Here is a 19,355-nt window from a genome sequence, read left to right as displayed (position 1 = left end):
ATTTTAAAAGTAAATTCTCCCTTTTCAGCATCAGCAGCTCCAAGAGACTATACGAGGCAGACCATAACAGGTAAACGCCTACTAGAGATGGTCACAAGTGCAGGCTTTGTAGTAAAAATTGCTAATGGTCACTGTAAGACTTCCTGTTTGAACAGCCTTGCTAGTGTTAAGCCAGCCTATATAGAGCTGATCCACCCCTCACTGTAGCCTCAGTATATGGCAGCATCAGTACTCCCTATTTACAGCAGCACAGTATCAAGGGCATGGACTCTGCTGTCTGCAGAGCCTTTTCTTTGACAGAGGTTTTGTGTTCAACTGCCAAGTGTTTGCTTTCTCTGCAGAAGCCTAACGTTGTTGGGAAATAATACCTCCAAGAAGTGTTTATGAAAGATGATTTGGCAATTGTTAAGGAAGTCTCTGAAAGTCCCAGGCAACCAATATCAAGCACCTTGTTTTTAGTATACACAGTGTTAGACCTAGCCTCTTCACGATAATCTTTGTGGTGCTCCAGCTTTTGTGGGTCACCACTCATCTACGCGAGAAAGGAGCCAAAGCAGGATCAGGCATCAGCGGATTGGGTTGGACTCCATCGTGCGCTGCACGAAACACAGATTACTGAGCTCCCTCTAGTGGCACAACGACTGGAGAGGCTGGCTTGCGCCTTGCAAAGGGGCCCTCGGCAACTGCAACATGGCAACCGAGGGATGAGCTCAGAATAATCTCGAAGGGATGACCATCACAACAGCTAAAGTACCAAATGCACTTTAATGAGTTCCAGATTTTGTTCCCAGAAGGAATTTATACCGTGTCAGTACATTAGGTGGGTACACAACTTCCCCTGAACTACAGGCATGAGTGGAACCGACTACAATATACTAGGTATTTAAAATTATTCATTATTCTCAGAAACCGGTTTTCCACAGTATTAGAAATAAGGCATGTTTCAGGTGTGCAAGTGGCTGCTATATCCAGTTCTCAGATGCCGTATTTGCCCTTTAGCTCTTCCACTTTTGCTATGTAAGCTTTCATTGCATCTTCTTTGGACATTCCTGAAGGACAGAAGACAGGAAGCAGTGAGATACCTTTACATGCAAGTCACAATTCCTTGCTATAGCACGTAACCACATGCTACCAGAGAGCAAAGGAGCCAAGAAGGTCACTTCGCTGCAAATCTAGTAGCAGAGTTTTAAACAAATGTATTCAGCAGTCACAAAAAAACAGTGTTTCAAAGCAAAGTTATACTTGTATAGACAGTAACAGTGTTTAGTTCTATTAACTCCATTCACTATTATTAAGGAAAGCTATTCAGTCAGCTTCGGCTGCATTTAGATATAGTGCTGGCTCCTTAAAACACCAGAAAAAATAAATAAATACGAAATTCATAGATAAGACCACTTGTTTGGCTCCTCACTTAGAGGACAGCCCAGTTGCAACCTCCTGTTAGGAAAGCTTTAAAAGAAACACAACTGGGTGGATAGCTCAGCATCTGGGGTACTAGACTGGGACTTAGAAAACAGATTTAGGTTTCTGCTGCTGTGGCAGTTCTCCTTTGTGTAACATCTTGGGCCAGTTGAGCATTTTGCACCTTAATTCTTTTTCACACAGGCTACATTTTTCAGGATTACTTCTGCCTTGTAGAGGTAGTCAAAAGAGTTTATTACCACAGCATTCTGAACTTCTAGAACTCTTGTCTTATAAGGCAACACTATTTTATTTCTTGCTGAACCACATATGCCTTTTCTGACTAGTTTGCCTGCAGTTTTATTTATTTATTTTTAGCTTTTAAGCAGACACTTACCTTTCAATGCATTCCAGGCATCCCACTTTGCTTTGCCTTTGAAGTCCAGCATGCCAGGTCGGTCTGAAAGAGACAGGATAAGCAGCAGAATTAGTTTGTGTGGTCTGGGGGTAGGTAATACCCACTCCTTTCCTGAAGGCTATTTAGCTCCTAAGATAAAAATACAACAATTGGTCTTCGCAGCTATTACTTACTAACCTGTGGTCAGGAAATCACCTCAAGGGAGCATGATGGAACGCTATTGGTGGCAACTGAGGTAGTTCTCCAGTTTCCTTAAGACAGCAGCATTGGTGTGATTTGGTTTTGTTCTACTTTCTGGAGAGACTGTTGTTGTGTGACAGCTATCCAATTAAAGAACATCTGCTCCAAAGTAAAGCAGAAATGCCCTAAGGTCCTTTACACAGAGACATGAGAACAAAAGCTAATAGCATACAGCTTAGAACTCATTATCATCAAGTTAATGGTATGTTTCTAACATATAGGTCTTATTTTGTTCTGTCATTTAGGGGTATCAGCTTTGAATTCTAACTCACTTCATTGCAGGCTACATTGTGGCCAGAGAAGAAATTAATGAGACAGGCACATGTTATTCTTCATGTAAAGTCCCCTTTGGGTTTTCCCTTCCTGACTGATTCCTTAAAGACAATTCTTAGGCTTAACAAATGGAACTGGACATTAGCCACAAAAATACCCTTGGCGATATGACCTGCAGAGCTAGTTGGCAGCTTTGCTTCTCTGCAACAGGAACCCTATTAGCTTACTCTTACACAGATTGCTTTTCTAGCCAATTCATGTTATCCACCGCTTCACAAGAATGCAGCAACTTACAGAAATGTTGGTATACTAACAGCTCTAGAGCACCATTTCACCTTGACAAACATTAATAATCCTAAGGTCCAGCCACACCAAAAGGATCATACCTTAAAACCAAAGTCCATGCTGCCCATCTTGGTAAAGGGACTGCAAGCACCCATGCTTACCATTTCCCATACACTTCACTGCCAGCTTTTAATTCAAGCAACACACAATAAACTTCTCCAGCAATTGGGTCAGGAGGCCAGCACTCCAAACAAATGACCTTTTTCCCTTTCTAATTCTAGTCACTCAACCGTTACACAAGGTCAATAGAGACAAACTTCATTGTAAATACTATTCCTAGGCTGAGCTGCCACTGACAGAAGTGTAGCAGCAGAAGCAGCAGGAGAGATTTTGTACAGGCACCTGCAGAGATATTTCTGCTACAGTCTTTCCAAGATGTGATATTTAATTGCAGCTCCTATAAAAGCCTTCTCCAGCTCTTTTGTTTTGTCTTTCCAGTACTATTTTTAGCAGCCAATCCAGTTTAAACAAACTGTCCCCCTCCAGCCCATACTGCAGTTCTGCACTTCCAGAGTTTGCTCTCCTGTTTAAGCCTGTTTAACTGCAAAGTGTTTGTATTCAGGCAGCATTCCTTAACCTAGGCAGCTACTTACTGATAGAGGTCTCCTAAAGTCCCAAACCCAATATTCGTACAAAGCTAATAACAGAAAGGATTCTCAGACTGTTGGTGTACGATTTAGAAGACTGCAGCTGAGTTAATCTAAAGTTCACAAGTTGCACAAACCCTTATCAGATCAACTTATGCCTGCCTGCATATAAATCTATGCCAAGTCGGTACTGAGTCATTTCGGCTAACCCGCAGGATTGCACGAATGGAAGCACGCAATAGGGGAGAGTCTCTCAAAGTGCCTCCAGCTCGGCCCGGGCCGCAGCCGCCTCTCCCCCGCCCGCCGGGTCTCCAGCACAGGCGCAGAACCCAAGAGGGTCGCGGGGCGGCGCTGCCCGGCCGCTACCACCCCGCACGGCGGGGGACTCAGCCGGTACCTACCCGTGTTCACGTCGCCCACCGTAGCCTGCTTATAGTGGCTGTAGATGTCGAGCATCTCCTGGTCCGTGGGCTGGGACTTGAGCTGCTTCACCTCCTCGGCAGCTTTCTGAAACGCAGCCTGGAGAGGGAAAAAGCCCCAGGGCGAGGCTGGGGTGAGCACCGGCAGGCGGCAGGCTGCCGCTGCCGCCACCCGTGGGGGAAAGGGAGATACCCGCCGGCTCCCCCCGCCCAGCACCGCACCTCAGACATAGTGACGAGCCCAGCACGGTCCCGACCCCCAGGCGTCTGGCGCGCCACCCCCGCCGCTCAGCTGCCTCACCCCTCGCCAGAGCACCCGCTGGCCAATCCCAGCGCCACGGGCAGCACGGAGCCAATCGGCGCCCGACGGGGGCGGGCAGAAGCCAGGCAAAGGGCCAATGCGGAGGCGGCGCGGCATGGGTGGTGAGCCGGGACGCTGCTCGAAGGGAGGGCTTCGTGGGCAGGGGGCACCTGCTGCGGCTCCGCGGCGCTGGAGGGGGCGGGGACAGAGCGCCCAGCAGCCAATCCCGCGGTGCGGTTAGTGGCGTTGTAAGGATGTGATTGGTGAGGCTGTGTGAGGCGGGGTGACGAGAGGGACCCGGAAGTGCTGATGGGGAGTCAGTAGTAAGGCTGCGGGGCGCCGGCGGGCGCTTCGGGCGGGCCGGGCCGGGCCGGGTCGGGTTGCTGTGGGGGCCGGGGGCACGGCCTGGGCCTTGAGTAGGTGTGCTGAGGCGGGTCCTGGCGCCGCTGCCGGCGGGCAGGGGCTGGGCAGGCTGCGGAAGGTGTCCGTGTCCCTTCACGAGAGGTATCGGCCGCCAGTGCCCCGAGGAGGGTCTGCCCGGCGGAGGCGCTGCCCGGCGGAGGCGCTGCCCGGCGGAGGCGCTGGGGAGTACCTCGTCGCAGCCCTAAATCGGATCCCTCTGTGGGGTCTGTACAGTAAATGTGAAAATTGGCGATTTCCGGTTATCTGTGCTCCCAATTCTGTATTCCTGCAGCGTTCTTACCTGCTGCTCAGGAGAAAGTGACTTGAACGCTGTTCCCTTTACTCTGCTACATCTCAAGCTCTTGTAGAATAGGATCAAGATAATACCCATCTTTGCTGTTTAATGTTAATCTAGTTGTTTTCAGGTGCAAAGCATACTTTTCTTGATTGGTGTCTTTGTTTATCACAGTTTATTTACAATGAAAGTGGAATTGGAGCTCAGGGAATTATTAACCAAGGGGATGTAAAAGCAAGTTGCCCTGTGACGTGGAAGGTCTGTGTCCCCACAGTGCAGAAACTATTTGAAAAAATTACTGCTGGTTTGTTTTGTCAGGATACAGCTAGGATAAATACAGCAAAGACTGGAAGGTACCCGGATACCTGCATGACAGTGGGGTGCTTAAATAATCTCCCCCTGCAGCAACAAAGGGGGAGGAAGGGGGGAAAGACACACGCAAAAAGAACATAGAGGGATGAACAGGTAAGAGAATCCCTTGCAGGACTGAAAGTGGTGCCTGAAGAGGCTGCTAGGAGATAAGAGATGCGGACGTTGTGCTGTGCCCCTGGCTGATTTTGCAGCATTTAAGTCTGCAGTCCTTCCTTGCTGGTTGCTGCAGCACCCCTGGCAGTTTAGCTTGTGACCAGAAAGTGAGGTTGTTGAGGGATACCAAGCAACAAAAATAGAGAAGATTGTAGAGATAGGAAATAGCTTGTTTTCCTGTAGAGAGAAAGAACCCAATAGAGCCACACATTGGCTTGTTTGAAGAGGGGTTTGGATTGATAAGGGGATTCTGTTGTAGATTCTTCTCTCTGTTGAAGTAGTATATGCCCTGTAGAGCCGTTCTAGAGAACTACTATTATAAATTAAATGAAATCCCTAATTATGTAGTAGTATATGAGAATTGTTTGCATGTATATGTGGGGGAGGTTTTTCCGCTTCCTGTAGGGAGATGAAAATGAGCACTGTGTAAGAGCTTAGGCATTTTTCAGGGTATTATGCTCTCTACAACATAAGTATATTAAAAAGGTTTTGGTTTTCTTCATGTTAGTACATTCTTTTATAGCACAAGGTTAGTTGCCCAGAAGAGCCTTAAGTTCCTTAAACCCCAAACAACATACTTGCATTTAACTGCAAGGTTTTTGTGTGTTTAGTAAAGTCTGGTGCTATATTACACAGCACAGGTACAAATATGGGACTATTTGGTACACAGTATCAATAATATCCTAGGTAACCCTGTTTGTTTTGAGAGCCTGTTACTGCTTCTGTAGAAATAATAGAAGTGATGTCCTGAAAGACACAATGCTATTGAATTTCTTGCCATGTTTTAATCTTTGCGTGAGGCCCACCTGCACCTTGTTTCCTAGCTGTGCTCATACACGGAGGAAAGGCAATAATTCCTCTCTTTAATGTTTTCCAGGTTATTCAGAATTAATTCTCATGTCAGCAGAAAGCTCAACTATCACAGTTCGTCTTGTTCGCTCTTTTGAACACCGGAATTTCAGACCTGTGGTGTATCATGGAGTTAACTTGGATCAGACAGTAAAGCAGTTCATTACTTTTGTGCTGAAGGGTAAGGGGCAGTTGTCTAATTCATTCATTTCAGTCCCATGTGTTGCTGTCTCTGCGCAAGAAAGTGTAGGGGAGCAAACGAATGGGAATGCTGCAGCATTGGTAGAGATGCCAGATTTGTGTTTACATCCCCTGTGTGCTCTCTTCCCTTGGATGAGAAGTCTGGAGTTAATAAGAACTTCCATGGCCAGTGTGCCACTGCCTAAATTTGGACAGGCTGCTCTTCCTGCGCAAATCCCCATGCTTAGTCAAAAAGAGAGGAGGGCATTGCTGCATTTGGCTCAGTGCCTCAGGCTCCTTGAGTGGTGCTGTCAGGCAGCTATTCATAAGTTAATAGGAGTAAATTAGTAGAATTTAGAGAGTCTTTGATCCATAGGAAGTACACCAATATGTGGAATGTAGGAATGCAAGTCTCTTTGCTATTTGTGAGAAGAGAGGATCTTGAAAAATTGTTTTTGACACTGTGAGGTCTCACTGTGCGTGTTTGCCTCTAAGTTTCTGTTGCCATCTTGGGCTTTGTGGTGCAGATTTACTCATCTGTGGGCTTTATGTTTTAGAAGCCTTGACAGTGTATCTAAAGATTAATGTAGACCAGCCTATGCGGCGACTCAGTAGGTAGGGTGTTGCCCTGGTCTTGCGGGTCTTGCACACCTAAATAGAGACATTCAAAGGGTACAAAATAAAATCATTTGATTTTTTGCATGAAGTCAGATTAAACAAGTCTTGAACTATTATAGCTGATAACATTTGAGCAACTTCTAGGACGTTGTCCTGGGCCTCATGGCTGTATTGTGTTTTTAGCTGCTTCCATATTTCTAGACAGGGGTAGGCATGGCAAGATCTTGGGATGCTTTTAGAAAACTACAAGCATTTCCAGAACATATAGTACAGCTGTTGTTATGAAAAAGAAAATAAAAAACAATGCTAAGAAACTTGCTTTTGATGTGTGCAGAACTGCAATTCGCTGTTATTTGAGACAAAGCTAGTGTCTTGAACAAGACTTTTTTTATCCACAAACGGATAATGCTGTTCCTGGTCCAAAAGCTATGTTCTTTCCTTTCCTGTAATCTATTTTAAAGGGAGAGTTTGAGATAAATTGTTAAACTACTGGTGAAATAATGATTTCAGCCACTTTGTTGCCAAGCACCCCACAGGTGGCAGGACATTCCAAGGCCCTGGTTAAATCCCTGGGCGTCACTGGGAACGCTGGCACCGGGGAAGGAGTTAGTGTTCTCGCAGTTGCTTATGGGCTGTGTCCTGCATGTGGCTAGAGAGTTAATTTTCTACAGTTTGGCTTCCTTTTGGTGGCTGTTTCCAATGACTGTGTTTACTGAACAATTCAGTTATGAATGACAGTTTTCAGCTGTTTGTATAAGGTAGAGAGAGATGTTGTGCAAACCATTAACAGGATGTTCCTGGCAGATTTCTGAAGGATCAGACTCCAGTGATGATGTCCTAATTGCATCAATTCACTGTCCTTGTGGGCTGTTTCGTTTAGAGGGACTTCATGTTTAAGAGAAGTAATCAGATATGGAGTTACTATAGAATATGAGCCAAAGGTTGTGTTTTAGTATTTGATTCTCAAACAAGTCTTGTGTGTTGCAGATTTATTTTGATGTAAAGGATGTCCAGGATGCATACATTGCACAATCATGGAAAATAAAATGTTGGAAATAAAAAGAGACAACTTTGTTTTGACTTGGTGCTTTTATTTTAACAGATGTGTCTTCAAGAACAGGTCTTCCTCCTCCTTTTAAAAATTACAAGTATGGTAGGTGTTGTTTTTCTCCTCCCTTGTTTTAAATTCTGTAAAATGCAGATGAAACACTTTGTACCAGTTTTTATAGAATTTAAAAAATAACTGCTGTAGAATACTCATGTCGATGGCAGTGCCTGCCTATGTTTGCAACTCTGTCCAGCTCTTGTAGCTGGGGTTATGCCACTGGGATCATGTCTACGAAACTTGACCATTATTTTGAAGCTCTGTATTAATCTTTTAAGTAGGCTGCATGTTACATATTCTTTGCTAATTGATACCAGTGGGTATTGGTATTACTTTTAATTTACATGTATAAGTGCCTTTTAACTCTGTTTTTACTCTAGCGAGCAGCTTGTGACACTTTGAAATTGTAGTTCTTTATGTGCTTACATATTTCAGTCTCTATTTACTAATTGTGAAGTCAGAAAGGGTGGTGAAGCAGGAACTGAAGGCAGTAAGTAGAAAATGCTTAAGACTCATATACTTAAATAGTTTACGCAACTTAGGAGAAGCAGGGGAACTGTGCTCAGATAGGAAAGCTTTTTAAATACAAGCTGATGGAATGAAATAGCCTGGTGTGAAATTTAAGCTGACATTATCCTCTAATGTAAAGCTATGTGTATATTTCCTTTCTGTGAAGATTGGCATGAACATATGCAATTCATCTGTTCGGGACAGAATACACTTTCAAAATAGACTAAATTACTTCCTTTCTTAGAATTTGTTAACTCGAATGGCAGTAACTCATCTTTTCTTAAACTTGGCAATTCTAAAAGTTCCCTTGGAGTTTTGCTGCAAGTGATCCTCCATCTCCCATGTTCTTGGAGTTGAGAAACTCCTTCCTCTATAGTGATTCAAAGAACTGAATGAGGAACCTACTTAATACATGTGAATGATAATAGACTCTATTTGCCTTTAAAAAAAAAAAAGGCAAAATCAAGAAAAGCCAAGCATTTCATTCTGTGTTCTTGCTGATGATGAAGCAGGGCAAAATGAAGGCGGATAAGAGTTAGAAATTAAGATTTATGATATATCAGTGGCAAGGACTTGAACTATTATTTTTAATATATTACTTAAGTTCTTAAAATCTAAATCTAGGTAACTGTAAGTTTGAATTTGGAGGCGCCTTTCCTCCCTCTAGTATCTGTGGCTTTGGCTAAATGAGGGGGTCTACCTAGAACTGCAGCTATCAGTTGTGTTCCTGGTGTTGTCTCGCCCTGCTGCTAGTTCTTTCGTCACTTAAAGCATCTATTTAGTTTTTCCCAAGGCATATGTTGTGGCTTAGCACCTGATTGCATGTGTAGGACTGAGCATAATGTGGGTGAAAAACACTGCAGAACTTTAAAACCTGTTACACCAGTTAGTGCAGGCCCACTTTTAGTGGGAAGGTGCTAGCTGCGTGGAAATTTACACACAGGAAAAATCAAAGCCAAGTTCCTCACCTTCCCTTCAGGCTGTGAACCATCCAGGTTCGTATCTTTGCGATCTCTTTTGTTCTCTACTGTCTATCTTGTATTTTGGTGATGAAAGGGTAGTGAGACTTCTGCATGAATAGTGCTAGTGAGAGTCAGGTTTTTCTTTCTGCTGTGGCAGTGGCAGAAATCTCAGTTGGACCTGGCTATGTCTCACTTTACCTGTTTCAGCTAGTTTCCTTCTCTCCAGAGTTCAGCACCACTTTGTTATCTTGGCATCATATATAATACCATTGCATTTTTCCTCTTGGTTTGGTGCTCTAACTCTCATCTCAAAGCTTATGACTTACATTTCTCTTAATTTCTTTACACACATCGTTCTTGTCCTTGGTTGAACTCTTCTCAGTCAATCTTCTCATCTTCCTGCCCTGTCATTGCCATCTTTTCACTGATGGTGGCAGCTTGGGTGCCAACTTGTCTCATAGGCTGCTGCTTCAATTTTATTTTTTTTTCCCCCTCTGTGAATGTGGAGCAATATGATAGATAGTTCACAGAATCAGGCTTAGAAAGCTATTTCTTAATCACTTGTCATGGAAGATCTATTACCAGAAAAGGGAAGATAAAAATTTGGGTATATGACTGAATGGAACTAAATGGGGATGAAATAGCAAAGGCTATTTAAAGGACATAAGGCTTTAGCTAGGGTGAGAAGAGACTGCAGTTTCATCTCTGTAACAGAGTTACAGAAGCCATTTAGTAGCTCAGATGAAGACATGGTAAACTGCTGCATTTGTGAACAAGTAAAACTGAGAAATAGTTCAGAGAATGACTGGGCAAAGACTAGAGAAAAGGGAATGTCGCAAAGTAGGTGAAGAAGCTTAAAACTAACAGGCAAAGACTGGATTGTGTTTGCTGTGGTAGAAAGGTTTCATGATTGCAGTATTTTGTTTCTGTGATTGCTTGGTTTTGTTTTTTTTTTTTTTTTGCAATGCTTCTGTGCAAGATGGATCCTGGTAACTGTGATTTAATATATGTCTTGCTTCTAATACTGCAATTATTATGGCATGCTAAGGCTGCCTTCTCAGTGACCTCTGCAGTGGGAATACAGAGTCGTTTTTACCTTGTCTAATGTTTTAAATAAAATACTAAAAATGGGCCAGAGTGGTATGGAAGCAAACTTCTGAATGGGAATGTGATCTCTGTTGTTCTGAACATCTGAGTCTTTGCTCTCGATAGTTTGAAATTTGTTTTAGCCTATACTTTCTTGAATCCTTCTCTTACCAGACTATTTAAACACATGCTGTTCAGTTAATGAACAGAAACTATAAACAGAACCAACAAACTAGAACAGAGAATGAGCAGGCAAGCAGAACAGGTTTTTGCTTTTTTGCTTGGAAGGGGTTGATGTGTTACTCTGAATTTGTTCAGAGATGCTTTGGAGTCTGTCTGTTTGAAGTTTTTCCTGTTTGCTTGCGTGTTTTTTGTTTAGGGCTGCATGGGCATATTCTGACTTCCATTCTTTCTGGATTTTTGCACTCAGCTGGTTGCTTTAGCGACCACATTATTTTCCCCTGTTTTTCCCTTCTGTTAACAAAGTGCTGCCCACAATGCCAGAGGAAAGCACTATTTTCCTTTTTTTTTTTTTGTTTTGTACAGCAGAATTTCTTACAGTGCTACACTGCACAAACATATTGGAGGTAAATATTATTAAAGAGGGTATAGCATTAAGAAGAGGAGAGGCTGTACATGTTCATGGAAAATGGACTTGCTTAACAAAATTTCTACCGTGGGTGCTTTCTTCATGAGGAGGAAAATTTCAGGGAAAGATCTGAAGTGGTCAGGTTACTGTGTCTTAATCGCTTGCTGCCTATCAAATTAACTGTAGTAGTTGGCAGTGCATAAATGTTGTTTGTCCTGCTCCAGTTGCATGTGATAAACCTGTTAGGTTAAAACACCCTAACTGGCGTTTAAATTGGTGTGTTTTGACTGGCAATTGGTATGGTCATTAGTTATTGTAATTCACCCAGCAGACAGAAGCCCAATAGGATGTGGTACTTTAGTGTTGGATTGACTGGTTTAAGAGTGTGACTGCAGGACTGGGAAATTAAGATGTTTTCTTCTCTTTTAGGTTTAATACATGAAATTGTTAGTAACAAAAGATTTCGAACCTTACCCTTTTGTTTGTCTCTTTTTCCCCAAGTACAACTCTCAGTATTTCCTGCCAATTAAGTCCTATTTTAGGAAAATGTATTTTCTTTCAGATACAATGAAGATTATTCACCAAGCACACAAGTCTAAGGTATGATTATTAACTGTGTTCTTCCCCTTTTACATTCTTTAATCAAGGCAGATCTCTGCACTGTCAAACAAGACTGGGGCAGAGACAGTCAGTAAATTCTTATTCTTATCTTCGTATTCTGGTTCTCTGATTTGTAGACGGGTGAACTTGTAGTGAGTTTGGAAGATGATGACAAACTGATTTTGAAAGAAGACAGTACGCTGAAAGCAGCTGGAATAGGTAGGAGTATGTTTGTATTGACTGAAGGTGCTGTTCATTGTGGTTGTCATTAAACTGATAACTGGCTGATTATGTTTGGATAGCCTGCTGAAAAGTAAATGCTATTCCTGATGCTCTTTACTTGATAATTATTCAGGGAAGAGCGGGGGATAATGTACATTCAAATCATTGGGCTGAGGGCAGCAGGTATCTGCACTCCAAACGTTCAGAATGCAAATTGTGATTTTTAGAGGGTATGCTTATAATTCTGCTGAGAGTAATTTTAAATGATTGACAGATAGGTTATTAGTACCGTGTCTGCTTAGTCTTATCAGTAACATTTAAACTGATGTTTTGGTTAGAAATGTAAGTAGTGGAACCAGCATGGAATAATGAAATAAGATTAGATTTGTTTAATGTGCAGCATACAGTGCCTGATAGCTGGATTGCTCAGGAAGGCTCAAGCAGTATCATTTAGAGAATGTGCTGAACATAGCAAAGACTTGAAACTTGACCTGATTTCTCACATTTTGACAGGGGACTACATATAGGGCATGTCTTTTGGTAATAATGTAAAGACATGTCTGTCATGATAAAATTGATGGTCCCTGGATGTCCTTTGGGCTTCTAATAAATGTGGCTGAATGACTTTGTGGCAGCAGGGTACTTAAGGGATGTAGTTCCATTCCACCTCGATATGGACATTCACTCATTTGAATCTGATTTGCCTAGCTGGAACTCATAAGTGCCTGCGCTCTAAGTGCAGGGGTTTCACAGAGAGAGCTCCCTCCTGGTCCCAATGCCCTCTGATTGCTCCCCAGCTAGTAAATGGGATTTTTCTCTCATAGGTTTCTTGGCTCTTTTGTTTTCTCCCATTTACTTTCTGATTTTAAGTGACTTGGGGTGTCTCTCTAATGTTTTATTCTGGGCTGCACTGCAACTGGCCTCAATATACCTTTCCTAAAGTCTTTGGGTGTTCCTATGATATGAATGATAGTTATTCTCTGGCTGTACTAAACTAGGTCTTTTTATCTGGAGGGAAGAAAAAAAGGTTCCTCAGGAAGGAGGGTTACTGGCATTCAAGCCTTATAGATTTGTAATTTAGTTAGCAGAAGATTCATTTAAACGTGATTTTTTTTATCTACCAAAGGCATAAGAGGCAATGCAGTTCAAGAGAGGGACTGTTGACATACTAAGTGTTGAATTAGAAATTACATTGTCCAGAGCTGCCTTCTTTCAAAAAGGTATTGATAAATATTTGTCTGTTTGTCCACCTTTGAAGCTAGGTTTGTAGCTACAACAGTGGAGCAGTTGGATGTGATCTTCAAAAAGGTGTCAAAATACCAGAGTAAATGTTACAGTGAAAGGAGATCAGAGTTGATCAGCTTGTTCTGTGTCTCATAGGCTGCTGCTTCAAGCAAGCAAGGGGTGGCTTATTCAGAGCAGAAAACAATGTAAAGCTGTTTCCAGAATAACTAGCAGCAGTTAGTTATTAGTATATACTGGGTATTTGTAATACAAAAGAAAACCTTTCGCTTTGTAAAATGCAGCGTGCCATTTTGCCATTTTGAATTTTGATATTTTCCAGTGTATCTTGACAAAAAAGTTAGCTAAGTTAGGAGTGGGGTCTTCGTAGTAAAATCTTGACAATTTTACTTCTTTAACAAGAAGTGGAAGAGAGTGAACCAAGGAAATGAAGCCTGATAGCATATACCTCTAGTCCTCATTTTATATGGTTTCATTTAAATCAGTAAGAAGATTTGAAATCTCCTCTTGACATATTACATTTTTCCAGTATCTAGTCTGGACAAGATTTCCTAGGCTAAAGCAGAGAATTGCTTTAGAAAATCTGGGAAAGTCTGAGACACGCAGAACATTTTTTCTAAGCTGTAGTTGATTGCCCTTGGCACTTGACAGGGTTGGGCTAGAGAGTTATAAATTATGAGGACATTAGATAAGTATCCTCGGGAAAGCCTCTCTGGTAGTGATTATTATTACAGTTATTATCTAGCCAGCAAAGTTAATGCTTGCCTGATTTTTTTTTTTTTTTTTTTAAAGCGATGTGTATGTTAATCAAGTGTTCAGTATTCATTGCAAACAGTCTCGTCTGTTTTCTAGCTGAGATTCTGAACCCCCTTCTGCTCTTTTTTTCCTTTTTTTTTTTTTTATGAGACAGGCAGACTTCATTAACTTCAGGTTTAATTTAAAAAACAAATGTGGAACTTACTGGCTCAGCACCTTAAAGAATTCCATGTTTAATAATTGTGAAGGCTTTCCATCAGATTTGTCTCTGTTCTGAATTAGTAATGTTGCTGACTTATTGTTTTAGAAGAGGAAGTCCTTGACCTACTGGGTTGAAAGAATTGTGACTGCTCTGAACCTTTGTGGGTCCTTTAGCTCTACCATATCCCCTGTGAATAATTAGAGGTATTTGAAGGTATTGCTGGAGAAGCCAATTTGTGTCTTTCACTTTGCATATTGTTGAAGCCTCATGAATTAATCATCAGCAGGGCAAAAAATTAACTTCTTCAGACACATATTTTGATGTGTCATGAGGGAGAATGTAAAGTGATCTGTAAAATATTCTACTGATCCTCTAAGTATTAAATTATTATACCTACAGGCTAATTTAATGGAAAAAAATAGTTTCCTTCTCCATTTCCTAATAGAAAAATGCACACACACACACACACAAAAAAAGAGAAAATCATGCTTCATTATTTTTCTAGCATTTGAAGGTGTTAGAAATGCAATCACTTAATTTGCAGAATGCTTATACAAACAATTCTGTGAAGGCTGTGTTAAACAAATCTTGAGGAGGCTTGTGTATGTATTTACTTCTATATATTCAGGTTCTTGGGGTTTTTTTTTATTTATTTGCTTGCTTATTTGGTTTGCAGTAACGTTAAATGACATCTTTAATACTAGAATCTTTTTTGCAAAAATATGGGGGGTGAAGTGTGTGGTGGTTTATAATTGACTAAAAATTCAATTTTTTAGTGGTTTTCTAAGATTCTAAAGAGCTGCTTGCTGGATGGTTCATTTACTGCTGTGCTAAATATTTATTTTTTTATTTGTTCTAGCAAATGAGACTGAATTAGCATTCTTCTGTGAGGAAGATTACAGAAACTACAAAGCTAATCCTGTTTTGGCCTGGTGAAGATCCCAAGAGATTGTTTTGTTTTCCCATACCTGTTGTAAATTTTCCTTATTCTGCTTAATGAGATTTTTCTTAAAGATCAATAAATCCTAGAGGATTGCTTTGCAAACAGTGCAATTCTTTTCCTATAGAAATTAATTTCTGTCAATATGCTAAAACTGAGAGACAAAAACTGAGGGACTTTTTTTCTTTCTCACATTTCTTTTTCCTTTGCTTGCCTCAGGATGCAGGCAGTGCAATCTCTGACCTGTGACACACATTCTTTGTGTGATCCTACAGCAGATGTTAGCTACATATGGAGATTATATAGTGCACAGTAAGATTCCATCACAGTACTGACTTCTAATGAAAATTGAAATGTTTTGCAACCAAATCACTGGATATTTTAGAGAGCTTGAGAAGAAACTCCCCCTGTTTCAAGTCAGAGCTTTACTCCTCTCATTTTATGTTTGGTCTCTTTTGTTTAACTAGTGCAGACTGGCAAGTGTTCCATGCTCTTCACTGGTGAATGCTTTCTTTTATACTTTCTCTCAGTCCTCTTTAGCATGCTGAAAGGGACACATGACTGTTGGGAGGCTTTTTTGTTCAACGGCCAGCTCGCCTGTTTCTTACTTCATGGAGACACCTTCATGTAAGAAGTATCAACCTGAGTTGTGCCAAGTCATCAATGTACATAAGTAGGAATTGGGCATTTTTCCAAAGGAAGGGAAATCTCATGGTTTCAGTTTTAAGAATAGAACCTGAATGATTGCATTGTTGTGAGGAGAGGCACAGTCTGGGAGCCACATGTCTTAAAGACTGGAATTGATTCTTTTCTGCTTTCCATGAGCCAAATACTCTGTTAATCTGTTCTTGGTAATTCCAGGCTTTCCTACTACATTAACCAAATCAAGAATAAGAAAGAAACCAAACTTTCAGTAAACCAAAGCATCCAGTAACAAACAAAGCATCCAGTAAACTACCTTTAGATAGATACTGCTTATGAAACTGGTTTTTAGAAGGTACCAGGATGGGACACTGTGCCTTTAAGGTTCTCTTCACTGAAATAGAAGTGATGCTGGCTCTCTGCCTTAGCAGGCTTTTTGGGCATAGGCTCTGCTGAATCAAACAAGACCTCACATGCAATTGCTTTAGATGCCCACACCTACCCTCAGCTCTGGGTGACAGCTGACAACACCATTTCCACAAGAGACTTTCCAGAGAAGTAACTTACGGTTTCCTGGGCCTTTGATTTTTTTTTTTTTATTTTTTTTTTTTCCCTTTTTTATGGACATGTGATAGCGAAAGCAGATACGTGATTTCCAAAGGATCTGAATAAAAGTTCTCTTTACTTCAGATGTAGGGCCAAAGAAACCTCTATGTATTGTTCCCACCTCATTTCTTCATCCTTCTTGAAAACTCTGGTTTAGGCTGGTTTTGGTAGCTGGTGTTACTCACCAACAGCTTTGCTTCAAATAAAGTTTTATTCTCTTGAGAAAGTAGTTTACCACTTTGTCATCTGCAATTAAAAGGATGATTGAATCTTTATCTTATAAGGACGAGTCATGTATCAGTGTTCTCTTGGGATTTAGATGCAGTTATGCATGCTCTGATGAATCTGTGAGGAGAACTTACCACTTGCCTCCTCTTTCTGTCCAGGCTGCCTTTCTGTTGCTGGTACCTGCCCCCCAAACATGGGCCCATGTCTCAGTTAACTTCTTACAGTCTGTTACGTTTTCAGATTGATCAGGCTAATACAAGTTTGTACTCATCTTCTCAGATGTGTTAGCTCAGTTTAAGCTAATACATGGCATTCCAGAGTATACCAGCCTTGTTCAACTGAATTTACAATGATGAAGGTAACTTTGTAAAAAGTAGATGGCATACTGGAGAGATCAATGTCTCAGACTGTCCTATCAAGGCATCTAGGTGACATCTGTCAGCACACTCGGGCTCTAAGACTGAGCAAACACTGTCATTCTTTTCCTCCTGTTCTGGGGATTTGAATTTGGTCCCAGCCCTTTCAGACAATTTGGATTGGTTTTTCGATCCCTTTTCCCTAAGGCATTTGTGTTTGAAAGAGTCACCAAATTTTAAAAACAATCCTTTCTGGGCTAGTACAGCTACAAACATTCAGTGCCACATCGAGTGTGGCACAGTGAAAGATCAATCCTACAGCATCAACAAGAAAATGGTAAATGTTTTAATGCAAATATTCAAGAATTATGTGTCTGGACTCCAGACTAGCTTATCTTTCCAAGGGAAGAGTTAAACTACTCCTTTGTGAGCTCAGTTCACTCTGGCAATGGCACTTCACTGGCTCCTTTCTGCAGCAGCACAGTAGAGCCTTTTGTAATGCTCTCAATGGCAATACTTGTAAACTGTTTTCTTCCTGAAGTGTTTTTTACTGTTTTGGTTTTTTTTTGGGGGGGTATAATTATATTTGGCCTTTAATAATGCTGCTTTCAAATAAACCCCGCAAAACCATAGATAATAACTAAGGATTTGTTAAGATAGATGCTGTTCCAACATTTTTCGGTGGGATATGGTATAACCTTGTGTCAAAATAGGTTTGATTCCAGGACTGTTGAGTACTGAATGAAATCTGTGAACACTGGCTAATAAATTACTAAAGACTGAGATGTCTTTGCCCATGTTGTTACAAAATCCTCTTTCTATTGAAGGAAACCACTTGCAGAGTTGGTACCATGGTTTGTTATCCTGGCAGAGGTCATGAATAGCATAGAATCATAGAATGGTTAAGATTAGAAGAGACCTTAAAGCTCATCTAGTTCCAGCCCCCCTGCCATGGGCAGGGACACCTTCCACTAGACCAGGTTGACAGTTTACAATTGCAGTTAATCAAAGGCGGCTTCCCCATAATGTGTAGTGGGGTAAGTCATATAGCTTTGTTAGAGTTCTTAGACATTGTGGGGTTAATAAGGATTAATCTTTCACTATGATGCCCTTGGAGCCTTTTACCAGCCTGTGTTTTTGGTTTTGTTTTAGACAAAAAGAATAGTATCCACAATGGACACTGAAATAAGATAAAACTTCTGGGTTATAGCACTGTAGCAGGGAAAGGCAGTCAAACTGGAAGCTGGAGGGTAGGCGTAGTGGAGTGGGGCTTGGGTGTTTCTTGGAGAAAAAAAATCACTTCAGAGAGACTGGAGTTTTGTTTTGGAGGTATGAAAGAATAGCTACTAAAGGAGAAGACAGGAAATTAGGAAAGGAATTATCATGAAGAGGAAGAAGAGGTAACAGTGTAACTGAATAAACACGCAAAAAAGTAGAACACTCTTGGCACAGAAATACTGGAGTAATGCTGCTTTTTGTAGCACTAAAGGTATGGAAATGGTGCATTTTAACAATTTTTGGCATTGAACTCATAAACTGCTGGAATAGGCATCTTGTGGGTTCGTTTTTTTGTTTGTTTGTTTGTTTTTCCTGGCTTTGTCACGTTAATACTTTCTGCATGCAACAGATTTTGTGTATTTTTCTGTCCAGAGGTAGTTGTGTTGCCTCTTGAAGAAAGAGCCAAGAAAACTGCTTGACGTGGATAGCAGAGTTAAATGCTGACAGTTATCAGTGGCAAAAAGGAGTCCTCAAAGGTCTGATATGCACCACTGTTAAAGTTGGGGAACTGCTTTATCTGATGTAAACGTTCTGTCTTAAAGGTGATCTAGAGATATGCTGTAAACTGTGGTGTTTCTCTTTCACTCTCTGGGAGTATTCAGCACATCTCCTGACAATTCATTTACTTAAAAATGAGCAAGTAACAGTCCAAGAGTTAACCACAGCCATCACAGGACACCTGTGGGTTCTGTCCTTGGAAGCTAATAGCTGCAGAAATACTGAGTGTCCAGAGATCAAGAATGAAAAACCAGAACATGCAATACTCATTCTTGGTCTCATATGACTGACGGCATCCTGGCTTCAGAGTAATGGCAGCTGGCTGGAGGTATTATGAATGCTTGAGGCAAGTGCACACTTTTGCTTATTAAGCAGCTTGGACTGAGCTCTGTCTTCCTGGTTGGCACCTAGTCCTCCTTCCATGGCTTTCTTTTTGTAGTATTAGTTGGCACAGATTTGCAGATAAATAATGACTCAAGCAAGGATGCCCAGTAGACGACTGTGCTACTTTTCATATTATTAGGACATTGACTTTTCCCTGCTACTTTCCTATTGAGTTAGAGAAACATTTTTTCATGTTTTCACAGCCACTTCCCTTTCCTTCTTGCTGCCACCTCTGCTATCTGCAGTGCTGCTTTAATGGTTAGGTTTGTACCTCATTTGGTATGCAATAGCAGCAT

General features: G+C 41.4%; 2 protein-coding genes across 8 annotated transcripts; one reads left to right on the top strand and one right to left on the bottom strand.

The window, feature by feature from the left end:
- Positions 1-746: 746 nt before the first annotated feature.
- Positions 747-4,186, bottom strand: DBI (diazepam binding inhibitor, acyl-CoA binding protein). 2 transcript variants are annotated; one of them, XM_030485992.1, is made up of 4 exons: positions 3,985-4,186; positions 3,666-3,783; positions 1,799-1,861; positions 747-1,049 (listed from the first exon to the last, which is right to left on the bottom strand). In XM_030485992.1, the coding sequence occupies exons 1-4, from the start codon at positions 4,099-4,101 to the stop codon at positions 976-978; spliced, it is 372 nt and encodes a 123-aa protein (XP_030341852.1). In that variant the 5' UTR covers positions 4,102-4,186; the 3' UTR covers positions 747-975. The 2 variants fall into 2 exon arrangements, with proteins under 2 accessions (XP_030341852.1, XP_030341853.1); XM_030485993.1 differs by having other exon boundaries at positions 3,906-4,159.
- Positions 3,946-15,198, top strand: C5H2orf76 (chromosome 5 C2orf76 homolog). Of its 6 annotated transcripts, XR_003991422.1 has the most exons (7): positions 4,283-4,610; positions 6,084-6,236; positions 7,956-8,006; positions 11,668-11,705; positions 11,843-11,924; positions 13,054-13,147; positions 14,987-15,198. XR_003991422.1 is itself a non-coding variant. In XM_030485987.1 (6 exons), exons 1-6 carry the CDS (start codon positions 4,082-4,084, stop codon positions 15,061-15,063), a joined length of 426 nt encoding a protein of 141 aa, XP_030341847.1. In that variant the 5' UTR covers positions 3,946-4,081; the 3' UTR covers positions 15,064-15,198. The 6 variants fall into 6 exon arrangements, 5 of the variants coding, with proteins under 5 accessions (XP_030341847.1, XP_030341850.1, XP_030341849.1 ...); XM_030485987.1 differs by lacking the exons at positions 4,283-4,610; positions 13,054-13,147 and adding an exon at positions 3,946-4,106; XM_030485990.1 differs by lacking the exon at positions 13,054-13,147 and having other exon boundaries at positions 4,260-4,307.
- The last annotated feature ends 4,157 nt before the right edge of the window (positions 15,199-19,355 follow it).

The sequence above is a fragment of the Strigops habroptila genome, chromosome 5, assembly GCF_004027225.2.
Source record: "Strigops habroptila isolate Jane chromosome 5, bStrHab1.2.pri, whole genome shotgun sequence".
NCBI lineage: Eukaryota > Metazoa > Chordata > Aves > Psittaciformes > Psittacidae > Strigops > Strigops habroptila.
The sequence above is the reverse complement of the archived record's forward strand: the minus strand, read 5'-3'. Positions and strand labels throughout refer to the sequence as shown.

What these genes read in the sequence shown, in the direction of transcription:
- C5H2orf76 (XM_030485987.1), top strand. Translation starts at nt 4,082, where the DNA reads ATGCGGAGGCGGCGCGGCATGGGTG. An exon ending in CATTACTTTTGTGCTGAAGG is followed by an intron (nt 6,237 to 7,955) that starts GTAAGGGGCAGT and finishes TTATTTTAACAG; the next exon opens with ATGTGTCTTCAAGAACAGGT. An exon ending in TTTTAAAAATTACAAGTATG is followed by an intron (nt 8,007 to 11,667) that starts GTAGGTGTTGTT and finishes ATTTTCTTTCAG; the next exon opens with ATACAATGAAGATTATTCAC.
- DBI (XM_030485992.1), bottom strand. Translation starts at nt 4,101, where the DNA reads ATGCCGCGCCGCCTCCGCATTGGCCCTTTGCCTGGCTTCTGCCCGCCC. An exon ending in GGTGGGCGACGTGAACACGG is followed by an intron (nt 1,862 to 3,665) that starts GTAGGTACCGGC and finishes TGTCTCTTTCAG; the next exon opens with ACCGACCTGGCATGCTGGAC. An exon ending in TGCCTGGAATGCATTGAAAG is followed by an intron (nt 1,050 to 1,798) that starts GTAAGTGTCTGC and finishes TCTGTCCTTCAG; the next exon opens with GAATGTCCAAAGAAGATGCA.